The sequence below is a fragment of the Ovis canadensis genome, chromosome 6 (genome assembly GCF_042477335.2).
Source record: "Ovis canadensis isolate MfBH-ARS-UI-01 breed Bighorn chromosome 6, ARS-UI_OviCan_v2, whole genome shotgun sequence".
In the NCBI taxonomy this organism is placed as follows: Eukaryota; Metazoa; Chordata; class Mammalia; order Artiodactyla; family Bovidae; genus Ovis; species Ovis canadensis.
In genome coordinates, this window is record NC_091250.1 from 108,197,501 (window position 1) to 108,222,671 (window position 25,171).

The window sequence follows — 25,171 nt, forward strand, 5'->3', positions numbered from 1 at the left end:
GGAAAGATATTAACTAAAACCGGGGACATGTGCAGTCTCCCTCACCCATCCGCGTGCCTGGTCTCTTACTAAACTTTCCCCTTCTTCCCACAGACGCCCCAAGAGACACAAAATGTCAGTCTCTGTCCCTCTAACTCATCTCACCCTCCGCTTTCCTCGCCCACCTCTCTCATTTTTTTGGGCACATGCAGAATGTCACTTCTGGTACAGAGCATAGTACATCATCGTGTTGCCTGAGCCCAAAGGCCCACGTGGCGTCCTCCTGCTCCCCACTTCTCCCCTGGCGATCCTGGGTGATTAATTTAGAGACACACAGGTTACGGTGTTGGGCAGTTACTCCTAGTGACGACACATAGGGAGGCCAAGCAAGGCCCAAATATGGTCCTTTCACCCACCCTTCTAGAAACGAAACGTCTTGCACAACAGTCCATTTATAAGCTAGTCCTGTGCCTGGAAGCCTACTCAACAATCAGGGCTCGCCGCTGACTGCCCTTCCTCCCTTTCTTCCAGCTCCTCCACCAGTGACCTCTCCGGCTATGACCACGCATATCTGAGGCAGAGCCCTGACCAGTGCAGCTCCCAGGGAAGCATGGAGAGCCTGGAGCCCGGTGGGGGATACCCACCCTGCCACTTTCTCTCCCCGGCGAAGTCCACCAGCAGCATTGACCAGCTCAGCCACCTCCACAGCAAGAGAGATTCGGCTTACAGCTCCTTCTCCACCAGCTCCAGCATCCTCGAGTATCCACCCCCTGGTGTCTCTGGCCGGGAACGTTCGGGCTCCATGGACACCACTTCTGCTCGAGGTGGCCTCCTAGAAGGGATGAAGCAGGCAGATATTCGCTATGTTAAGACAGTCTATGACCCCCGGAGGGGGGTCTCAGCAGAGTATGAGGTGAACTCTTCAGGCGTGCTTCTCCAAGGTAGGGAGACCCGAGCCTCAACTGATGGTCAGGGCTACGAAAAATTCCATAATGTTCCTCGGGGCAAAGGCACGCCACCCTCTTCCTGGAGCCAGCAGTGCCCCGATTCCTTAGAGACCACTGTGGACAACTTGCCTGCTAAAGTGGGTGCGCCCCTGCCCCCAGCTCGGAGTGACAGTTACACAGCCTTCCGGCAGCGAGAGCGGCCCAGCTCCTGGTCTAGCCTAGATCAGAAACGGTTCTGCCGGCCTCCGGCAAACTCTGCAGGCACCCTGAAATCTCCCTTCATAGAGGAACAGCTGCATACTGTGCTAGAGAAGAGCCCAGAAAACAGCCCTCCGGTGAAGCCCAAGCACAATTACACCCAGAAGGCCCAGCCCGGCCAACCTCTGCTGCCGACTAGCATCTACCCGGTACCTTCCCTGGAGCCACACTTTGCCCAGGTGCCCCGGCCTTCTGTGAGTGGAAATGGTACCCTCTACCCTGCCCTGGCCAAGGAGGGTGGGTACACACCTCCTCAGGGAGTGTGCGACAGAATGGCTGCTCTTGATGAGAATGGAAACCAAAACGGATCTAGCAGGCCTGGCTTCGCCTTCTGCCAGGCCCTAGAACGGGACTCAGTGTCTCTAGTAGAGAGGAAACCTGAAACTTCAGCCAGATGTGTCCCCTATAAAGTCCATTTTCCCTCAGTGCCTGAGAACGAGGAGGAGACCTCCCTGAAGAGACTTCTCACACCTCTAGAAGGCCACAGCCCACATCCCAGTGAGAGAAAGAGCACCCAGGGCAACAAATATTCTAATTACCGCAGCCTCCAGTCCCCTCAGGCTCAGGCGTGGCAAGTGGGTGAAGACAAGAGATCCTTCCTGCCCTCAGAGCCTTCGGAGGGGGATTGCCATGAAGACCACAATGCCAACCTCCAGGGGAGGCTCCACAGAGGCAGCCTGGGCCAGAGTGTGCCAGGCAGCTTCAGCAAGACTGCAGCTGCCTTCTCCTCCCTCCAAAACATTCCTGAGAGTCTAAGAAGGCAAAGCAGCTTGGATCTCGGAGGAGCAGCCCAGGAAGTCTACCTGGAATGCTCATCCACCTGCACAGTCAATACCAAGGGAGAAGAGTCTGGAAGGACTACTGTTGCTGATCACAAGAGCCAGCTGGACAGGTCGGTGTCCTATCCAAAGCCTGAGGGGAGAACCTTGGCCTCTTTCCAGAGTTCAGACCCAAGGTATGAAGAGCCGCCCTCCCCATCCCCACAGGAGACCTCCAGTCTGGGCCGGAGGAGGCTGAGTTCCAGCAGCACCTCCGCTCTGCAGGGCTTTCAGTGCGGGAAGCCCCACTGCTCCGTGCTGGAGAAGGTTTCCAAGATCGAGCAGCGAGAGCAGGCTGGTCAGAGACCCCCAAGTGCTGGTGGCTCTACTTACGGCTATAACTACAGGCCCCACAGGACACTCCCAGCCTCCAATACTTTGAGGAATGACTCGGAGGAGACTAAAGGCCATATACATTTTTCCGAACCCACTGAACCCCTAGGCAATGGAGAAGAGCACTTCAGAAACGGGGAGCCAAAGTCAGAAGAGGTTTCCTGGCAGCCGTGTGGTCAACAGCCGAGGCGGGCTGTGGAGGGTGGCCGGGGTGCCCCACTCCGGGGTGGAGAGCCCCCGAGGCGGGACGCCCGTCTGCTCCGCAGCCAGAGCACCTTCCAGCTCTTCAGCGAGACCGAGAAGGAGGCCACGTGGTCCGACGACAGGCCCCGCAAGCCCGAGTCGCCCGTGCAGGACGCCCCCTTCAGCCGTGCCTACCGGAACAGCATCAAGGACGCGCAGTCCCGCGTCCTGGGGGCCACGTCCTTCCGACGCCGGGACCTCGAGCCCGGGACGCCCGTGGCCTCCAGGCCCTGGCACCTGCGACCCGCCTCGGCCCACGTGGGGCTGCGCAGCCCGGAGGCGCCGATTTCCGCCTCCCCGCACACTCCGCGCGAGCGGCACAGCGTGACCCCGGCCGAGGGAGACCCTGCCCGGCTTGCGCCCCCCGTTGCCCGGAGGGGCCCGCGCCGGCATCTGACCCCCGAGCAGAAGAAGCGCTCGTACTCCGAGCCGGAGAAGATGCACGAGGTGGGGGTCTCGGAGGAACCCGAACCCGAGCCCGCCCCCGCTGGGCCGCCGAGGAAGGGGCCGCATTTCATGGAGGGCTCAGTGAGCGACCGGTGCCGCATCTTCGAGCGAGACGGCAGGGCCTGCTCTACCCTCAGCCTGTCGGGGCCCGAGCTAAAGCAGTTCCAGCAGAGCGCACTGGCCGACTACATTAAGCGCAAGACCGGCAAGCGGCCCGCGGGCACCAGCTGTGGCCTGCAGGAGCCGGGGCGGCTGCTGGAGCGCACCCAGAGCACCTACCTCCAGCCTGAGGGCCCGGGCCTCGCCGCGGCTTCCAGTCTCTGCTCGCTTCGGGAGCCCAGCCTGCCGCCCCGCAGGGAGACCGCCCTTCTGCCAGCCACTGCGGTGGGGAGCGCTGGGGAGACCCAGCGGGCCCCGCGAGATCGCAGCAGCTCCTTTGCCAGCGGCCGCCACCTTGGGGGAAGGCACCGCGGGGACCCAGCGCCGAGAGAACTGCTCAGTGGAGCTAACAGTGGATCAAAGGGCCCCCAGAGACTGAACAGGACCCCAGGGGAGCCCTCCCCGTGGGGGGCCACAGCTGGGAGGGCCGCGAAGTCCATGTCGGCTGAGGATCTGCTGGAGCGCTCAGATGTCCAGGCTGTCCCTGTCCACATGAGGTCACGGTCATCTCCCACCGCAGACAAGCGCCAGGTACGTGCAGCCAGTGGATCTTAGCACTACCGTTTCAGTCCGCGAAGCGTTAGTGCCACTCCTCTAACCCCTCCTTCCCCCTTTGTTTTTCTTTAGTGTGCAAGAGAGCAGCATTTGTTTTCATAACGGGATGTCTTTCTCAGTGCCCCTATCTGATGAGATCTTTACAGAAATACAGATATTGATAGGTATCTATAAAGTTGTGTCTTAGTAGAAACATATATATAAGTAGTTGCTGGTGTGCTGGCAAATTCAAGTTTTGTTTTTTGGAACTCTGGAATTTTCCCGAATATTTTCCATTCCAGTGCAAAACCAGAAATGAGGCCTACTATGTGTGTGTGTATATATGTATATGTGTGTATCTATATCTATAGATACATATATATCAATATATCTGTATATGTGTGTCTTTCAATATAGATATCTATATGTGTGTGTCTTTCAATATAGATATCTATATGTGTGTGTCTTTCAATATAGATATCTATATATGTGTATCTATAGATATATATACACACACATATAGCTATACATACACACACACAGTAGGCCTCATTTCTGGTTTTGCACTGGAATGGAAAATATTTGGGAAAATTCCAGAGTTCCAAAAAAACAAAACTTGAATTTGCCAGCACACCAGCAACTACTTATATAGCATTTGCATTATGAGTAGGTTATATGCAAATATTATGCCATTTTACATAGCATCAGGCAGATTTTGTTATCCATCCCACCAGATCCTGTAGCTGCAGAGTCAAAGGTGACTGAGCACAGCACTTGAAGACAACTGTATATAATATATATACACACATATGAATATATAGTATGTGCATATTATATTTATTGTTCAGTTGCTCAGTTGTGTCCGACTCTTTGTGACCCCATGGACTGCAGTATGTATGTGTAAAATAGTGTCATCCACTTCTCAGTGTAAGAATTAGATTAGGAAAAGTTAGGATTATCTTTATCTTTTATGTTTTTTGTTTTGCTTTTTTTTTCAAGTGCGTGCAATAGAAGCTCTGTCTTTCGTATTTTAAAGATTTTTATCTTCGTACCCTCTTTTGTTTCTGTTGGACTTTTGCATTAACACAATAGGTATTGTCATTGACTTTGATCATTGTTCGTTATTGAGTTCCAGACCCTCAACTAAGAATGCTTTTACATTTAGATGTGGGTACATGCATAGTCATGTCTGACTCTTTACAACCCCATGGACTGTAGCCCACCAGGGTCCTCTGTCCATGGGATTTTCCAGGCAAAAATACTGGAGTGAGTTGCCATTTCTTTCTCCAGGGTATCTTCCCAACCCAAGGATCGAACCCACATCTCTGACATTTCCTGCGCTGGCAGACAGATTGTTTACCACTACCACCACTTGGGAAGCCCCACTTTTACATTTATTATCTCATTAATCCTCAAAATAATCCTGTGTAGTAGAGTATATTATGCATGTGCTGTGCTGTGCTTAGTCGCTCAGTTGTGTCCGACTCCTTGCCACCCTATGGACTGTAGCCCAACAGGCTCCTCTGTTCATGGGAATTCTCCAGGCAAGAACACTGCAGTGGGTTGCCATGCCCTCCTCCAGGGGATCTCCCCAGCCCAGGGACTGAACCCATTGTAAGAGGATTCTTTACCGTCAGAACCAGGGAAGCCCATATTATCCATATCAAATTCATATCTTTCTGTCTCTTTCTTTATACTGTCTTGGCAAGATAGGAAAATGTCAGACTTTCAAATTCTCACATTAAAGGATTTTTCTCATAAAGTCTCCAAACGGTGGATAGACCATGAGGAACTTTCCCCTGGAAATTTTAGGAGAGCTGGGAATAAAGTCCAAGCACTCTGACTCCCAGGACTCTTAGTTTCCCTGGTTCATAGCCTGTCTTCAAGCTCTATTGCGCTGCAGCTTGGTGGCCTACCTCATGATTCCCTTCCCAGATCAGAAGATACAAGGAAGTCACATATATGTTACCACAAGGGGAGAACACCCCTCCATTGACCCTTCAGAGAGTCTCTTTTCTCCAGCAGAGAGTACAGTGATTTAGCAAGCATTTGTAGAACCTATGTTTTATGAACAGGACTGCATTATAGGTTTGAAGGAAACACAAAGGAAAATAAAGATCATGCCTTTCGGGGGGTTACAATTGAGCAAAGAATATGTACTTATATACAGATAACACAAATGGTGAGTGCTTTGGGAGTGATCATAAATAACATGCTATGGGAGGGACACTGATTAGTTCTAATTGAGGGGATCTGAGAGAGCATCTCTTGAAAGAGAAGGGATTTGAACTAGGCGGTAAAGGATGGGCAAGATGTTGACAAAAGGTTGCAGGTTGTGTGCGGAGGCATTAAAAGTTGGAGGAAACAGCTTCACAGTTAGCCATCACTGCCTGAGAGATCTGTTTGCTGTACTGCTTCTGAAACACACATACACACAGCCTTCTGAGGGAAAATACCACTCCCGTCCAGATACTTTCTCTTAAGAAATATTTTCTCCCCGATATAAACCACCACCACCCCCACACACATATACATAGAATCTATAGTAGCAATCCTCCATAAGCCTCCAATAGCTGTTTTTCTCCCCTTGGAATGATGAACAGAGCTAATTTCCGGTGCTTATCCTACCTCTAAAAACACTTTAACAATCCATGTATGTAGGTCCTCTCTGGTGGTCCAGTGAGTGGTTAAGACTCCATGCTTCCACTGCAGGGGGCACAGTTTTGATCCCTGGTCCGGGAACTAAGAAAAAACACGGTCCGTATATGTAGCATGCCATTTCAGCTAGTTTAGTAGGCTTCAGAGGCTCATGACATAGCAGGGCAAGCATTTCCATTTCTCTCCCCATGTTCTAAAGAAAACAGAAATGTTTAGGTGAAAACCAAATCATCTTCTGTTGTTTATTCCCCACTACATGTCATTATTCTCTGCTGGGGAAGTGGTTGGATGGTTCCAAATGTTATTTTGTCTTCCCTTCCAAATATTTCTCAAACCTGATAAACTGGGAAATTGAGCTCAAACATAGGCAGTATAGAAGAATGATCCCAATTAAATCCCAATTCTTGGGTATTATTTGAAAAACTTTCTAGAGACAGCTAAATACACGGCATTATGTTCTCTTTAATATAGCGAGTGCCATATTTAGAAGGTGGGGGATGTGATGGGAATGGAATATTTCAATGTGAAATACTGCTACTTTGCTCCTACAGATTCTGAACATAGTTTATCACCCCCAGATGGCAGTTTCGCCAAGACCTTGTTCTCAGGCTTCCTCCTGCATTCCCTTGCTCAGCAGTCTTACCACGCCTGCCCTGAGACCTGTTCCCCGGCAAGGTCTGCCCCGTACATCTTCATATATCCATTGTCTTCCTTGGTTGTAGAGCTAGTTAAAAACAAAACTAGTCTCCACGTAATTATTGTGGTCATTATTTCAAGATACTATTATCTATTTGAATAAAGTCTAGGAACTTTTACCATTATCATTAAGCTTTGGTGCAGGTGTTAAATAAGGATTTTTCTCATCTCAGCTTTAGAGAACTCTGAGAAATTAAGTGACCCTGTAGAGACTAAACCGTCTGCCCGAGTTAAACTGAAAAGATGGAGTCTATATCTGGTGCCAGCTCAGTCAATAGCCTCCCAAACAACTGCTGCTTGCTCCTGCCAGCCAGATGCTAATAGCGCAGGATTTTGCAAGCTTTGGAGCAGGATTCAGCTCTGTTTCAAAGGTCCATTAGTGAGGATAGTTTCTGTTTCCAAAACAAGGTCAGCGCAGAAATTGATTTCTCTGTTTATAAAATTCGGTCATTCTTGGGTCTGAAATGATGGCTGTAGAAGGCTGCTGCCACTTGGAGCCTAAGACCTGCTCAGACACTCAGCAGACCCAGGCCAGCCCCGTAGCCAGCTGTGGTCATCTCTGAACAAACTGCCTCTTGTTCCCTCTCCTTTAATGCCTCTTAATTTGAAAAGTGTAATTGCAGAACAAATGCATATTAGTGATGGAGCTGAAGTGCCCATCAAATTTTTGGCTGCTTTCTGATTTCTAAGACACTTTAGAAAACTTAACTGATTTAAATTAGGTAGGCCCTGCAAAGCAGCTGGAAAAAATTCAGACATTTTTGCCTTGGAGATGGAAATTTATACCCATTCAATGCATAGATCTAAAATATAGCAGAAGCTATAAAAAGAAATCTTTTGGAGAAATGAGATTTCTGGTATTTTTTTTTTTCCCCCAGATGTTGAGGTAGAATCTTCTCTGGTTCTCACTGTGTTTTCAAAGATCTTCATTTCTTGTATGTGGCACGTTCACCATGTGAAAATGTGACAAACATCTCATTGCTGAGGAAATTTGCATGGGACCCCACAATGTTGGATGATAGTCTCGATTCTGTAGGATACAGCTTGCCAGTCATCTTTGCTTCTCAACAAGCACCCATTCAAGCCTGGAGATAAATAACAATCACTTTCCACAAAATGTAAAGTTGCAAATAGCTACTATTAACTAAATGTTCAATACGTGCTAGTCACTGTGTTTTATAAGCATAAAAACTAATCCTACATCTATGCAAAGGAGGAGATACTATTGTTATTCCCATATTACAGATGAGGAAACTAAGGCATAGAAAAACTGAGAAATTTGCCCTACCTGGTAGAAGTGAGGTTTGATTTCCTACTGTACTCCCTATAGTGACTTTAAAACAGAGGTTTTAAGTCTCTATACCATGCTGCCTCCTGGTATAAAAAAAGACTGAGAGATGAGAGGTAAACATCTTATATTTGAAAACTCTAACCAGTGAATTGGTTTCATTTTAACATTTATCAGTTACTACTACTTGGAGAAGGAGATGGCAACCCACTCCAGTGTTCTTGCCTGGAGAACCCCAGGGATGGCAGAGCCTGGTGGGCTGCCGTCTAGGGGGTCGCACAGAGTCAGACACAACTGAAGTGACTTAGCAGCAGCAGCAGCAAACTTAAATAATATTTTTTTTAAATTTCTAATTCATTTTAGTAGATACTTGAAGTTGATATTCCAAAGTAGATGAATATTGTCTTCATGTTTTATTGGTCATAGAGATGTTAGGATATCTTAATTCAGAGCTCAAGAGTGAGAATCAGAATTTGTTAGGATTTAAGTTTATAGTTTTAAGTGTAGTATACCTAATAAAGAATAAGAACTGGTGTACTTCTAAGTCAGTCAAACAAAGTTAGAAACCAAAAAAAAAGACAGTTAATGAGTGTTGGTATTACTCTGTATTTCCCCCATAGCCACTGCTTTTTCCTAAATTGTCATAGAAGTTTACACTGCTTACCAGTTTATAGAAAATCAAGTCGTCTTTGGCAGTGCATGCATACCCAATCAAAGCAAATATGTGCAGCAGGAATGAATCCTCCTTGGGTTTTCTACTAGGTTGGGAAGGAATTTCCCTTCAGTCCAAATGGTGTTTCCATTGACAGGAGATGTAGAAATTCCTCTCAGTTGTCTTATTAGTGGCTCTCAGTTCCTTTATTTTATGCATATCCTCATAAATATCAAGCTCATACTGTAATTTAAAGGAAGTAATAGAATGGAAGTATGTATTTGAACATTACTAGCTTTGAGGGAACCTAGAGGCTTTTCCAGTTAACAACTGGTGAAGCTGAATATTCTTGTCAGTGAGGGAGTCGAGTGGAGAAAGACTTTAAAGAGACCATAAGGGTTTGGTTTTGTTTTTCTTTCACTGAACAATGTGTACGTTTTTTTTCTATATTGGAGTATAGTTGATTAACAGTGTTGCGTTGATTTCATGTGCGTAACAAGGCAATTTGTCTTGGACCTATTCTTTTTCAAGTTCTCTTCCCATTTATTTCCCTGGATTTCCCTGATAGCTCAGCTGGTGAAGAATCCGCCTGCAAATGCAGGAGACTGGGTTCGATCCCTGGGTTGGGAAGATCCCGGGAGAAGAGAACAACTACCCACTCCAGTATTCTTGCCTGCAGAATTCTGTGGACAGAGAAGTCTGTCAGGCTGTATTCAGTCTGTGAGGTTGCAAAGAGTCAGACACGACTGAGCAACTTTCACTTCACTTCCTATTTAGGTTATTACAGAATATTGAGCAGAATTTCCTATGCTGTGCAGTAGGTCCTTGCTTGTTATAAATGGCCTGTAAGGTTTTGTGAAGAGTAGGAATTCCCATTCCCTCTAGTGATACTTGAGCAAATCAGAGACGCATGGAATTCTTTTTTCTCAAAGCACTGATGTCTTACTGCATCCAGCTCAGCCACCTCTCAACTTAAGGTTCTAAAGATCACCCTTAGGCTTTGAGGAAATCGCGGTTTGAATCCCAGCTCCTTGCTTAATTGTGGGCACTATACTCACCTGCTCTGAGCTGCAGTTTCTGCCCCACTCCCCACTCTTATAGATTAAATTACAGGAGAAATGTCAGGTGCCTGACCATGACTCCAGGCACGTCACTTGAGGATCATAAGGAACTTGGCAGAGTGTCCAGCATGTAGTAAATGCCCAGTAAGGGGAAGCTGTGGTTATTAATAATATTCAGGTTTGTTTCTTCTTTGGGCCTGCTCCCACCCACCTCTGGCTCTTCTTGCTTTTTAGTACCTCTACCACTGACTGGGGGGAAGGAGCAGGAAAGAAAAAGAGAGAAAGGGGATGAAAAGCAGTTAGCCCTTTGGACAGAATAAAGGGGGAAATGCTAAAATTAAGTTTATGGATTACCTGTGGATTTAATTTTCTTGTTTTCTACCTGACTCCTGTTATCATAAATAATTGAGAGTTTTATCAAGAGCAACATCATTGTCTTCATCAAACCTGTATGTATGAACTGATTTTACACTTTCAAAAACTGACCTGTAACCCACCAGAAACCATTATATACCCGTATTAAAAACAGAAACAAATAATGACTACCCTTGAAGTGTCCCCAGGAGAGAAATGTGGATGAGATGTCTTTCCCAGAAAGAATGTATATCAACCTGATTACAAGCCAGATTCCTATCTGATTCCTGGGATTTTGCTAAATTTAATAAACTCTCCTTTTCTTGTCATCTCCTGTATTTCCCTGTTGCTATTTTGAAAGTTTTGCCCTTTGAATTAATTTTCATCTTTATACTTCAAGTATAGCAGTTGTTTCTGAACTCTGAAGGTAACTGTTATTGGACTTCTCTTGTTTAGAAAATGCCTTGGTTAAAAGAGGCACCCAGGGAGATAGACTGAGGTTCTACCACTTGTGACCTTGGAAAAATTAACCTCTTGGGCCTATGTCCTCATCAGTGCAGTGGGGTTAACAGTACTTCCTGAGGCTTTGAGGATAAAATGGGTTCAGTTCAGTTCAGTTGCTCAGTTGTGTCCGACTCTGCGACCCCATGAGTTGCAGCATGCCAGGCCTCCCTGTCCATCACCAACTCCCGGAGTTCACTCAGGTTCACGTCCATAGGTTAGTATGTAACAATGCCACCATGAGCCTGACAATAAAGAGTGGACCACCAATAAATGTTCCATCTCCTTTACACCTCCACCCCCTTGGTAAATCTGAACACTGTTTGTTGGTAATAACACTGTGCCTCTCTTCTGTTTTAAGGATGTGCTTTTGGGGGAAAACAATGACTTTGGTCTCATGAAGGATCCGTGTTATTTGACTGGCCCAGGTTCCAGGTATGTATCTATAGTTATGATGCTCTTTGCCTCATGAATGCTGCCGGAGTTAAATGCTTCTGTTCATCTCTACTGGAAATTGAATTAAGATGTTATGATGTTTCATGGTATCTCGTGCCACCTTTTTCAGTGTGTCTAGGCTATGGGAAACCTTTTTATCCACAGATGACTTTGTCTAAGAATGATACTATTCAGAGTAGGTTTTGAACATGTGCTGTTGAGGCAGTGGTTGACTTCTCGCATGTTTAGGTCAGAATGGTTGGTGACTGTGCTCTTCTCCAGCATATCCTCTGACTTTCTCAAGTGGGTCCTCTCTGGTGTGGCTGATCTCTTTTGGCTGTGACCCACAGGATCAGGTCTCTGAATAAACATGAGCATTCGTGAACAGCTTCACATAACAAGACAAATCACTGTAGGCACTTAGAAGACAGCAAGAAAGTCTTTTTTTTTTTTTTTTTTTAAATTGCCTTCAAAATCATTTCTCCTTAGAAAAATATAATGGATAATTTTTAGAAGTAGGATCTTTGAACTATTCACTTGGAGCTTAATGAGTAGGAATTTCCAAAGAGAATTTCCTCTGAACCACGTGTCTGTACGTAGTTTTAATGCAGCATTGTAGGACTGTCTACTATAATCTGGTTATTACTAATGGTAATATAGTTACTCTCTCGTTTTTTTTAGGCCAGTTCTTTAATATTTATTGTGTCACTCAGTCATTCTTTCTCTCTTTTTCTGTATTCATCTTCCTAATAATTCAGCCTAGTAACTGCCAGCATGGTCAGGAAGTGGGTATTAAGCTACCTCCTTCACTGCCAAGGACAGCCTTGCACAGTTGGTTTTGCTCCTGTAGCTCTTCCCAAAGTGAAGCAAGGAGTCAAGGTGAGGCTAAGGGCGTTGGTTAGTTTGGGTGCATTAATTCAAAGCTAGAAAGAAGAGAAGGTTAACTAGAACTAGAGCTCTGCCAAAGGAGCACTATTCTAAAGTCTAAGGTGAAACTAAAGTCAACCACAAAAAATCAAATTGCTCGATTACACAAAGGACTTAAATAGACACTCCTCCAAATAGCCAGTGGGCACATGAAAAGATACTACACATCACTAATCCACAGAGCAATGCAAGTCAAAAGCACACTCATTAGGATGGCTACAATCAAAAAAAAAAACGTAAAAGAACAAGTGTTGGTGAAGATGTGGAGAAAGTGGAACCCCTGCGCACTGTTGGTAGGATTACAAAGTGGTGTAACTGCTATAGAAACAAAAAATCTGTCATGACCAAGCAACCCACCTCGAGTATAAACCCAAAGTATTGAAAGCAGTGTTTTGAAGGGAGATTTTTATACCCATGTTCGCAGCAACACTATTCATGATAGCAGAGAGGTGGAAGCAACTCAGCTGTCCACAAGTGGTTGAGTGGATAAACAAAATGAAGTGTGTGTGCACACTGGGATATTGTTCAGCCTTTAAAAGGAAGGAAATGGTGTCACAGACTGCAACGTGGATGAACCTTGAGGGCATTATGCTAAGTGAAATAAGCCAGTCGGAAATACTTGATGGTTCCGTTTGTATGAGGTATCTAAAGTAGTCATATTTGTAGACAAGTAGAGGGCAGTTACAAGGGCTGGAGGAGTGGGGAAGAGTTGTTGCTTACTAGTTACCTAGCTTCAGATTTGCAAGATAAAAATGTTCTGGAGGTCTGTTTTGCAACAATATGGACATGCTCAACTGAACATTTTAAAATGCATTTAAAGTAGTAAATTTTATGTTATAGGGTTTTTTTAACCATATTTTTAAAAAATGCTATGAGGAAGAAAATGAGACTAATCAAACTTCGTTCATGAATACTATGATTCCTGAATACATATCAGTAGATGCTTGTCTCACACTCGATTATAAAAGAGACTGAGACAAAATCTTTATGACATTAGTCTTTATTCTTGGAGAACAATCGCCAGGAAGAAGTATTCTCAATCAAACTAAGCATTTAACTAAACTACTGTCTTCAAAAATATACAGTTTAAGTGTAGTTTCTGTAAACAAAGAAGATTAAGCGTAAACTAAAAACATTATAGCAAGGTTTATTTCGGCTGGATCTTTAAAAGATACGCATTATTTTATTGTGTGTTTTAGTGACGTCTCTCCTTTTTTAAAAAAGCAATATGAAATTACAACATGAATTAGTCCTTAAAACATCAGATTCCAGTTATTTCATGTCCTATTAGAGGATGCTAAGTTCAAAAATATTTCATGGCCTACGATCTAAATAGCAGCGGGCAAAAGAGACATTGTTTATTCAACAGACATTTATTGAGAAGGTACTTTGTGCCAGGATCTGGGGGTCCCAAAATGAATGAGACATGAGAGTCGAGAGCACCCTCAGCGAATCTCCCACCCCTGGGTTTCTCGTGGACCCATTTGGGAACCCGCCAAGAAGGACAGAATAGCCACTCTTCGATACTGAGAGGTTCCCGATAAAGAAGCTGCCTATAAATGAAAAGATCTGCGGTGGGAGGGAGGGTTTGCATCTGAGCGGAAGATGGCACCTTACTACATTTTATATTAGAGAATAACGGCAGAAGAGCTAGTTGGGTTCTTTGTGGTCTTTGCCTTCTTTATGCTGCTTTACTCTTATCTGGCCTTAGATGATTTTGTGGCCAGGACTGTGCTGACTGGGGACTGAGCCACAACCCCCTTAGGACGCGGTCTGTGAAATGAAGAGTGCCATCTGCTCTCCAGATTCACTTGCACACTAGGCAGGGAGCTGCAGATGTGGGATTTACGAACTATGGATGTTTGCTGGAGACTTTTTAAATCCTCACATTAACTCTTGCATGGCAGGGAGGCAGGGCTGCAGACGTGTTTTCTTTGCTTTGTTCTTTTTTTCCTTTCAAACACAATAACAAAAGTACTGGAAATTGTTGGGTTTTCCCTTGGAGCCTAGAGGACAGCTGTTTAAACCACCATGCTCTCTGTTTGCTCATTATTGTCAGTCTCTTTCTCCAGAGGTAACTGCTTATTAGCTCCTTAGGTGAGACACTCCTTTTCTTTCTTTCTTTCCATTTGGAAAAATGAAAACACTGGGAATCCAAGAGAAAGTTGTAAATAAAACCTGCGGATTCAGCAGCCCATGCAAATGCTTTCCAAACAGACCACCCCCATGGGGGCTCACTGGCAAGAGAATGAGGGAGCATTCTTTCCCCGAGAAGTCAGGACCTGGTTCCCAAACTTGGTCTAAAAGGAGCAGAAGAAATGTCCTGAAGCCTGTCCTCAAATGCTGCCTTGCATGGAGGAAGGGGGATGAGAGAGAATTAATGAAAAGAAATGCCCTGTGACCCCAGGCTTGCCCTGTGACATTTTCCTGTAGGAGTTTATGCCTGTCCCGCCGTTGCATTTCAACTTTCAGGTTCTTTGTCTGAGCAGCCAGGGGGAAGCAGTGTATAGTTTCTCCCGGGTCCTTCTCCCATGAGAGGGTTTTCCCGTCTGTGGAATGCACCTTTGGCTCAGTGTTTGCCCCTTTGCATCAGCGCTAACCTGCATGTCTGTATCCCGTTCCAGGCCATTTAGCTGTTCCAGCCGTGAAGAGATGCCAGCTCTCAGACACCACCCCAGCCCTCACTGGGGGGATTCAGGCTGCAAAGCAGGTAGTGGTGATGCCTCTGTACCCAGCGGGGGTCCGGGGCTGCTGGACCCTCCGAGACAGGCCAGCAGAACGCCTTGCCCTCTGCCACTGTCCTCGGAAGCTCATGGGCATCTTCCAGATGCCAGGGCTGCACCCCTGAGCTCGGTCCTGCCTGGCCCTGGCCCTTCGAGCTATTGCTCACAGGCTGCATCCCAGCCCTCCACACCAGCCGGGACCCCCAGAAGCGGCGACGGCCACAGCCCGGCCCAGCCTCCCAGCCCTGAGCGCAGGATGGAAGAGCACGCAGGGATGCGGGCCTCCCCGCCCTGGATAAAGCGGGCCTACACGGTCAGAGAGGAGAGCCTCCCCGAGGACCCCCCGAAGCACTACCCCAAGCCACAGGATGCCCCCAGCTCGAGCAGCACTTCCGACCCGGATACACCTCTCGGGGCTCCAGGCATTCCGGGCAGGATTTCCCTCCGGATCTCCGAGTCGGCCTTGCTGGCTTCCCCGCCACCTCGCGAGGACTGTGAGGACGACGAGGTGTTTGTGAGGGACCCACGCCCCACCGCCACTTCCAGCCCCCGCTGTGATGAGCTGCTGCTGCCCCCACCGCCGCCGCCGCCCCCGCCACCAACAACCATCCAGGCATCCCTGGCCCAGGGCCTGGACCACTTCCCTCCGCCTCCCCCCGAAGCTGTGTGCCCGGCCCAGTGGGAGGAGGGCTACCTGGAGCCCCGTGCCAGGTGAGATCGCAGCCCTCTGCCAGTGGAGAAGGGTCTGCCACCGTGGTAAGATTTCCACGCTCCAGGCTGCCCTGAGTTGCCTCTGCCAGCCCCTGGAGAGCCATGTCAGTTTCACGAGGTGACAGAACTGTTTCATCTCTTGAGCTTAGTAGTCCTTACGCAGGGCTTCTGCAATCGCTCTGCAGTGAAGAATCCACCTGCGATACAGGAGATGCGGGTTCCATCCCTGGGTGGGGAAGATTCCCTGGAGGAGGAAACGGCAACCCACTCCAGTATCCATGCCTGAAAAATTCCATGGACAGAGGAGCCTGGTGGGCTACAGTCCACAGGGTCGCAAAGTCAGACACAAGTAAGCACAGCAACAAGTCACTATGCTGGCAGCCCTTGGGCGCTGAGGAGTGAGACTAGTGGAAATGGAAACCAGAACCCAGGAAGCCAGGTTTACTTCTGTGGGCATGGCAGCTTCAGAGAGTCCAAATAAACAGCATCCCTCTTCCCTGCCAAGAGCTCTGAATCAGTGAAGAAATAAGGCAAAAGGAAAGGGCAGACAGGAGACAAAAATAATCACTCTTATTACTGAGAGAGCTGATCCTGGAGAATATGGCTTCTGTCTGAGTATAAGTGAGTCTCCTGACACTGAACCTCAAAAAGGGTTGCCCCCCTAGTCACAGGCTGTGCTAGACACACATACGCACACAGCGAGCACGCGTGAGCATGCCAGAGCGAGTCTAGAGGCAGCCTTACTCTAAAAAGAGGCTGGACTAGGAATGGGCTGTGGGCCACTTCTCTCTGCAGAGTCACTCTGTATCCATAGGAAGGAATGAAGAGGAAGGCTGAAGGTCAGTAATGTTTAGGGAAAACCTCTTCTTGGAAGCCAGAAGAATGGGGAAGGAGCATTTCCCAACACATACCTCCCTATGTATCACTGAAGATACATCAGCACCTTTGTGATAACTTCCTCTAAACACCACTATTATCCTCTGGAATCTGAGAGCAACATTCACCAAACCTGAACTCCTGTTCAATCCATCCCCCTTAAAAAGTCACACATCCCCCTTAAAAGCCTCTCTGTGACCCTTTTGAGCCTGCTGTTTGTGTGGATAACAACCTCAGAGTCTCCTGACGTGCTGGAAGTTGCACCCCTGTGCCAGTGTCTCTCTGTTTCTTTCACCCTCTGCTGACTCTTCTCTCACCCCTCTCTTTTTTTATATGTCCCTGCCAGCTCCAGCAAACTTGCCAAGGTGACAGTTGCCAAGGAAAGGTCCATGCCTGTTGCAGCCCATCTGGTTGATAATCAGCTGCCGGGTTCCAGATCACAAACTTCAGGCAAGAGTTTCGAGGCCAAGGAGACCAACCCACCCTCCACCACGGGTGCTCCTCCCCAGCCTGCTGGGTCTCTAAGCAAGCAGCCAAGCCCAGGACAGCCACTTCCCATGCAGACCCACAGCCTCATCCACGAGCCAGCCAGTGGGACTCCAGGTTTAGAAAAGAATGTCAGTTCTGGACCTCAGAAGACCTCAGAAGACATCAGAACAGAGACGCTAGCCAAGGAAATTATCCACCAAGACAAATCTCTGGCAGACATTTTGGACCCAGACTCCAGAATGAAGACAACTATGGACCTGATGGAAGGTTTGTTTCCTCGAGATGTTAATTTGCTGAAGGAAAACAGCATAAAGAAGAAGGCCGTGCAGAAAACCATCAGTTTCCCAGGATGTGAGACCAAGAGGTAAGTCCCTGGCAATGTCCCCAAACAGACTTCAAATTAAAGTGCTTCCATGGGGGTGATGATCCGGTGGGAGGATCATGAGCAGTTTGTATTTTTCCTTCTTTTGATTTCTCCTGGGTTACTACAGTATTTGCTTGCATGTTTGGTTTCCTTGAAGCTACTATGGAAGAGATTTAGAGTGGTTTTTTTTTTTTTAATTTTCTTACAAGTTTTCAATGAAAACTATGTGAATCAACAGGCTGGAACTCCACAGCTGGGGGCTTCAAGACCACTAGCAAATAAAACCAGAGAGCATTTCATCTAAATTTGGGCTTGCATTTTAGAAATTTCCAACTGATCCTAACTAAATTACAGGAACACTGTGTTTGGAGTTGAGGGGGAGGGGAGAAAGGGAAGAACTACGTGGTGTTTCCAGGCTGTCCGATATGTTATCAGAGGCTCTGATCACTTTATCCAAGCCTTCAACAGTAACCTTGTCCAGCCTCTCCTCTTTCAGTGTCTTACAGAGACTAACAAGAAGTGACTTATCCAGGGCCATGTGTTTAGCAAACACTTAGGCACCCACAACGTGCAGGGCAGCCCACTGGGTCGCCTGTGGACCCGCAGATGAATTTTTATGGATGTGCCAGTTGTTCACCATGGGTGGTTGTCTTCCAGCCACTCGCAATAGGAAGACCAGAGTAGCTGACATATACATTCTTAGAAAAGCATTTCCTGGCATTATCCCTGAGAACAAAAGTTTAGAAGTGAAATCCTCACGTGGCTTCGGCAGCTTGGAAAGCTTCCTGAGGGATTTCAGAAGGATAACGTACGCCATCTTCTGGTTAAAGTGAGCGTCGTCCTGTCGTATGTGAGCCTGCAGATAGCCACTGTGGGCTTCAGATCTGCCCAAGAAGCCCGTTTGTAAGGTAATGAATATGTGAGGAGGCAGGGCATATCAGAAGAACTTTTTACTATTTTTTTTCCCCCACCCCCACTAACTGGATTAATGTAACTATATTTTTTAGAGGAATAACCTCACCAATTGGGAGATTAGTGGAAACAGCCTTCTGGTGGTTCTGGATTCCATAGTAAAATGATGGTTTACATGTTAAATAATATCACAAAATGATGTCTGAGAAAACTAATTATGCCCACAGAGACCTTTATTCAGTGAGTAGGTTCTTACCTACTGACTCACTGGGAAAGACCCTGATGCTGGGAAAGATTGAAGGCGGGAGGAGAAGGGGACAACAGATGATGAGACGGTTGGATGGCATATGAAGTTGAGCAAGCTCTGGGAGTTGGTGATGGACAGGGAAGCCTGGCATGCTGCAGTCCATGGGGTTGCAAAGAGTCAGACACGACTGAGCAACTGAACGGGACTGAGAGACTGACTTACAGAGTATGAGAGACAGCTTGATTGTAGTAAAACGAAGACCGTAGTTATCAGGTCCACAGCTTCTAGATTGTCCTCCATCCTCGAAACCCCCCCTGCTGTGTAACCAGTGAGTAGGTTTTGCATTTTGTATGTGTTCATTGTTGACCCGTAGGCTCCAGGTTTCTCAAGTGTTCCTGAAAAAGGAAAACTGGTAAATGTCCAAGCAACAATTATAGCAGGCATCAGACACATTATGGAAACCGAGGAGGAGTAGGAAATGATTAACCTAAAACCTGAGGTTGGTGCAGCACCTTGAAAACACTGTCATGGTGACTAAGTCTTGGCTCCCTGTTGTCTCTCTGTGAAACAGGAAGTCAGTGTCATTCTGGTATTTATCACAAGAGAACCATGCAGAAAGGTTAAATTCACAGTCCACTCCCCATCATAATATTGCCCTTGGTGGTTTTGCATCCCAAGTACTCTGGATTCAAGAGCCCCACACATAGTGATCAGTCAATCATAAATATTTATTAGGTCATCCTAACCCCTGGGAAGATATTACACAGATTTTTTTTTTTTTTACACATTTCCAAATGGACAGACGTGTGGTGAAATGAAGCTGCATGTGGCTGTACTCTTGTTCTCTCTGACCCAGGAGTGACGACAAGGAAGCAGTGGGCCTGTTGGTCAACTGTCCTGCCTACTACAGTGTGTCTGCTCCCAAGGCCGAGCTTCTCAACAAAATCAAAGCTATGCCAGAAGCGGTGAACGAGGAAGAGGAGCAGGCAGACATCAATGAAAAGAAGGTAAAGAAAGAATGGGGGACTTTGTTCTGCTCCCCCAGAAAGGTAGTTCTTGCAGGCTTACTGGTGCCTTACAGCAGCGGTGGGTGGGGGCCAGGGGGAGGCCTGTGACATCACCAACCCCGCTGAGCCAGAAGAGATTCTCCACGTGCAAGGCCCTTGGAGCAGTTGCTTCACAGCTGTCCTGTCATTGTCCTTTTTACAAATGGCCAAAGTGAAGGGTAGAGGGATTAAGGTGGATTTCCTACAAGTGACACAGCTAGGACTAGAACCCAGGTCCCCTGCTTCCTGGTTCAGCACGGGGATCCCGACACTGTTCTCAGCAGTCGACCAACCAATGCCAGTGGTCTGTGTCATTTCCATGTCGTTTTTCATGGTCAAAAGGAAAACTAGGAAGTCTAGGAACTTTAAGGAAAAAGAGACTGATTGTCAAAAGATACTTTGAGAAAAGCAAGTGTTGCTCTTGAGATCCCCTCCCATATACCACAGGGGAAAGCTTGGAAGCACAGTGTTGGAATTGAGTGGTTAGCATTTGCTGCTCCTACAGAAATTTAAAATGTAAAGCACTTTCAGAATGACCGTTATGCTGGTATCTTCCCACACGCCCTGGAGATCTCAGCCCAGCTGTGCCCGGCTGCTTTCCCCACAGCCCCAGAGGGGCTGCCGGCCTCTGTGCTTATAGCTCTTCATACGTCTCAGGCCGGTCTGCTGAAAAGGGCTCTTTGTTAAAACACTCGGCTCGTGCTGAGCCAGGAATGTAAGTGCTTCTCAGTGGTGCCAGTTCCAGGAAACCTTCTCATGTGATTTCTGTTTCATTTATTCCATAGTATGTGTCCTAAGCTTTCTTGTTTATGTGTTGGAATGAGACCAGAGGATATAGACCGTGGGAGCAAGGAGCAATGGGGCAGGAGGATTTAGGGGTTTTAGAAACACCTCCGTCAGTGACATTCTCTCTTCTACCGACTCACAGCGCATGGCTAACATGCTGACATGATGCAGCTGCTGTGGTAACACAGGTTCTCCTAGCCCAAGGCCTCCCTACGTCCATGCCATAGCACATCTCCTGGCCCCCATTCAATGGGATTGGAGGGAGAAAACACCTTGCTATAGTCTGTCTATATTTATCCCTAAGAGGGGGAGCTGTATAAACACCCTTATAAATACTTGCCTGGTGGCTCAGACGGTAAAGCATCTGCCTGCAATGCGGGAGACCCGGGTTCGATTCCTCGGTCAGGACAATCCCCTGGAGAAGGAAATGGCAACCCATTCCAGCACTCTTGCCTGGAAAATCCCATAGACAGAGGAGCCTGATAGGCTACAGTCCATGAGGTCTCAAAGAGTCAGACACGACTGAGCAACTTCACTTTCATTTTCATAAATACTAAGTTGCCATAACATCTTTAACTGAATATTTTACAGTTGTTTTGTTTTTGCATGTAGACATACCCTGCCCTACAGTAGCAGTGTGGCAAATTATTTGTTGCTTTTTCCTCCCCATCTTAATTTTATTTTTTTCACTGCTTTTTCATCACTTTATCATCACCCCCTCATTCTAAGAATTATGTGACAAGTATTTTTAGACTGAGAACTGAAGGAATAAGGGATTAATCCTCACAAGAGATGACATTAGGTACTATTTGTCAAGCAAGTCTTAGTCCCAGATGTGGGCTGTATTTTTTTTACTTAGTGCTTTATTACCTTCTTTATTTACACAAAACTGCTCTGATGCCTGTATTGTCACATTTTAGGCTGAATTAGTTAGAGTGAGTCAGGAGAGGAAGGCGGGGGGTGGGGGGAGGCTTTCAAGACAAAGGGTATAGCCTGAGAGAAGAGGCAGAGGTGTGAAAAAGCATTGGGAGCTAGTATATATTGAAGGGAGATACTTCCAGGAGGCTTGACATTTCGGGGTGTAAAATAGTCTCATGATTAAATCAGAATTTACCAAATTTAGAGGCTAACAAAGAAAGGCCATGAATGGCAGGAAGGAGATTAAATGGGGAGGATTCATGGGGACAGGAGGTCATGGAGGTCACATGGGGCTTTGTCTGAAATGCTAAAGTTTGGATTTTATCATGTGACAGTGGAGAACCTTATGAGATTGTTTTAATAAACTGCAGATTTATTAATGTGTAATAGAATGTGTGTGTCTTGCATTTATATATCTGGTCAGGAAACAGGAAATATGTAGGCTTTAAGTGATGTTGTTGAAGACATTTATTAATAGATTCAGCATGAAGTTGAAATGCAGTTCTCTCCCTGGTGGCTCAGATGGTAAAGAGTCTACCTACAATGTGGGAGACCCGGGTTCGATCCCTGGGTCGGGAAGATCCTCTGGAGAAGGAAATGGCAACCCACTCCAGTACTCTTGCCTGGAAAATCCCATGGATGGAGGAGCGTGGTAGGCTATAGTCCATGGGGTCTCAAAGAGTCGGACACGACTGAGCGACTTCACTTTCACTTGTCACTTTCCTGATATATAACAAGCTTTTCTAAGGATAGTTTTAAAACATGATGTTTGGTCAAGATTGTTTTAAGGCCAAGTATAGCCTTCCACCAAATTCTGCAAAGCAATAATGTGCTCCCTAATGTTTAAAGTTAGTAATAACCTAACATATATTTCTTGGCATGGAACTCACTAAGTGTCAATGGAAACTACAGTCCTGGTTTATTTATATTTTAAAACTTAAAAGTATTTTGAATCCATTCCCCTTTTACATACTTTTTATTTATATATCCTGGATGATGAATTATAATATTGCTCAGACAGTAAAGAATCTGCCTGCAGTGCAGGAGACCTGGGTTCGATTCCTGGGTCAAGAAGATCCCCTGGAGAAGGAAATCACAACCCACTCCAGTATTCTTGCTTGGGAAATCCCATGGACGGAGGAGCCTGGCGGGCTACAGTCCAAAACACTCACTCTGTGAACTTCTGACAGACATAAAATCTAAAGACAGTTTAATACTTCTGTTTGGCTAAACCCTACCATATCTGTTAGACAAAGATCTGCTTAACCAGATCCCATGATTTTCTGCTCTGAAGGCCAGAAGACTTTGGCTTAGAGACTTGGTGGAATATTTCAAAAAGAATCTGTTGTTCCTTAGAACTGGCTTTCCCCAGGAGACCACTAGTGACCCAGATGACTCTCAGCTGCCTGTCTCTGTTGCTCTTGCTTCATTCTTAAAGTTCCAAGCTTCCCTCTGGTCTGTCTTCCTTTCAGCCTGAACATCTTCCTTTAGTGTTTCTGTTTTTAAGCATTTTTCTGCTGGTGACAAATTCTTTTAGTTTTCCTTCATCTAAAAATGTCCATATTCTACTGTCATTTCTAAAGAATTTTTACTGGATATGGAAGTCTGGGTTGACTATTCTTTTCTTTCAACACTGTAAAAATGTTGTCCCATTTCTTCTTGCTTCCATCGTTTCTGATGAGAAATGCACAGCCGTTGAAGACTTGTTCCTTCTGTATGGAATGTTTTTATCTGACTGCTTTCAAATTTTTCTTTCTTTGATTTTTCAGCAGTTTGGTTATGATGTGTATGGGTCTTATTTTTTTCATTTGTCCTGTTGGGGTTTGCTAAGCTTCTTAATTCTATACTTATGTCTGTTGCTAAATTCAGGATGTTATTAGCCAGTAGGTCAATTTTTTTTTTTTTTAACGTGGTAATCTTTTCCTTTTCTCCTTTTGGGACTCCAGTGACACAAATATTATACCTTTGGATATGGCCCTGCAAGTCTGAAACTATTTGTTAATGTTTTTAATGTTTTCTGTCCGTTCGTTCAAATTGGATTATTTTTATTGATCTGTCTTCAGTTTCACTGACTTCCCTGCATTCTGCCAGTGATTTTTTTTTTTTTTAATTTCAAATATTCCAGTTTTCAGTTGTAAAATTTCCATTCAGTTACGGTTTTGTAGTGTCTGGCTGTTCATTTCAGGAGTGTTTACTTCTACCATGGAGCATAGTTACAAAAGTTTTTTAAAGGCTTCAATAGTCCCAGTGTTTGTTTATCTCAGCACCTGTCGGTGGTCTTCCCCTGTGAGCTGCTCACATTTTACTGGTTCTTTTCATATGGGGCAATATGGTATTTGAACATTTTGAGTATTATGTTGTGAGACTCTGGGTTCTGTGACAATCCTCCGGAGAATGTGGATTCGGTGTTTTGTTTTAGCAAGCAGTCAGCCTAGTGAGGTTCAGACTGCAAGTTCTATCCCACCCCTGGGTGTTGGTCCCGGTTCGGTTTGGTGTTCAGAACCTCTGCTGTCTCCTGTGTGTCTGTCCCCAACGGGCACCTTTCAGGGCTGAGCTGGGGGCTCGGTGGCTTTCAGTTCAGTCCTGAAAGCCTCAGCTGTGCTGCTTTGGGTCTCTCCCACACGTACAGCCTCTGGGTGAGCCAGGACCTAGGCAGTTCCGACCCAGAGTTAGGGGGTCTCCCTTTCCTGCTCTCTCCTGACCAGTATTCCCACGCCTCCTCCCATCCCCCTCCAGCCTCTGGCTCCCAGAGGCCCCTTTTCCTGCACCTCTGGCTGGAAACAGACAAGTTCTCACAATGTCACAGCAGCCTGCGTGGCCGTACTGTCTACATGGGACTCCCCTCAATAAGAGAAAGAAAGAGTAGGGAGACCCCCTTAGAGTTTCAGTCCATGGGGTCATTTTCCCAGTTCCTCTAGACAGAAAGAAGGGTTTTCTCTTGGAGTTTTAAGTGCGCATGCCCTGTGGCTGTGCAAGGAGAGTCACCTCAGGGAACGGGGCTGGGAAAGGGAGGGAAAAATGAGAAGGAAGGGGAAGAACAGGATTTCCGCAGCAGGCTTTATCCCACAGAAGGCGGGGCTTCTTTCAGCATTTTTGCTGCCATACCATCTCTGCAGTTCAGTGTTGAGGCTATTCCCAGAGCAGAGCTAGAACATAAAAAGGGGGAGAAACAGGAAACTCGCCCCCGTCTGGGTCATCCTTCAGGCTTGCTCCCTCCCCAGCGAGCTGCCAGTTAACCTTGCAGTTAACAATCAGCCCCCTCCCGGGGTTTATCATCAGGGAGAGAGATGTGGCGGATTTACATCCAGGAAAGTCTCTAGTAGCTACATGCAGACTCAGACAGTAGGAAGAGAGGGTAGTTGGAAGGGTTACAGCTGCCCAGGAACGTGATGATATGGGTCAGAGAGGGAGGTGCAGGAGGAGCAGTGAGAAGCCGATGGATTTTAGTTTTCAAAAGAGGAAGTAAAAATGGACAGCCTGGTAGCAGATTCCACATGGAGCACGGAGGAGAGGAAAGAGGGCTGACTCCGGAGTTCCTGGCTGAGAGGACTGTTGTAACAGAAATAGGAAAGCAGAGGGAGGGAGGAAGATGAGCTGCATTGAATTTTGAGGAATGTAATCATGTTTCTTCTTGTATGTCAGAGATTCCTGTTACCAGGAACCAAGAGATCTCAGAACCAAGAGATCAAACTAGGTAAATGTGACAGCGTTCTGGTCACAAGCCTTCCTGAGAGAAAACGAGAACCACTGTTGACAGAGAGCGTGCTAGAGAGTATCTGCCTCGGCAGTGGGTCCCCCCCGCCGGCCTT

The 25,171-nt window shown here is 46.5% G+C and overlaps 1 protein-coding gene across 2 annotated transcripts in view; it reads left to right on the plus strand.

The window, feature by feature from the left end:
* Positions 1 to 25,171, plus strand: part of SHROOM3 (shroom family member 3) — a 330,073-nt gene that overhangs the window by 295,226 nt on the left and 9,676 nt on the right. For both annotated transcript variants that reach the window (XM_069594398.1, XM_069594399.1), the window contains 5 exons: positions 511 to 3,715; positions 11,290 to 11,363; positions 14,915 to 15,724; positions 16,947 to 17,453; positions 19,469 to 19,619. In XM_069594398.1, coding sequence (XP_069450499.1) covers positions 511 to 3,715; positions 11,290 to 11,363; positions 14,915 to 15,724; positions 16,947 to 17,453; positions 19,469 to 19,619 — 4,747 coding nt within the window. The remainder of the gene's footprint in view (positions 1 to 510; positions 3,716 to 11,289; positions 11,364 to 14,914; positions 15,725 to 16,946; positions 17,454 to 19,468; positions 19,620 to 25,171) is intronic.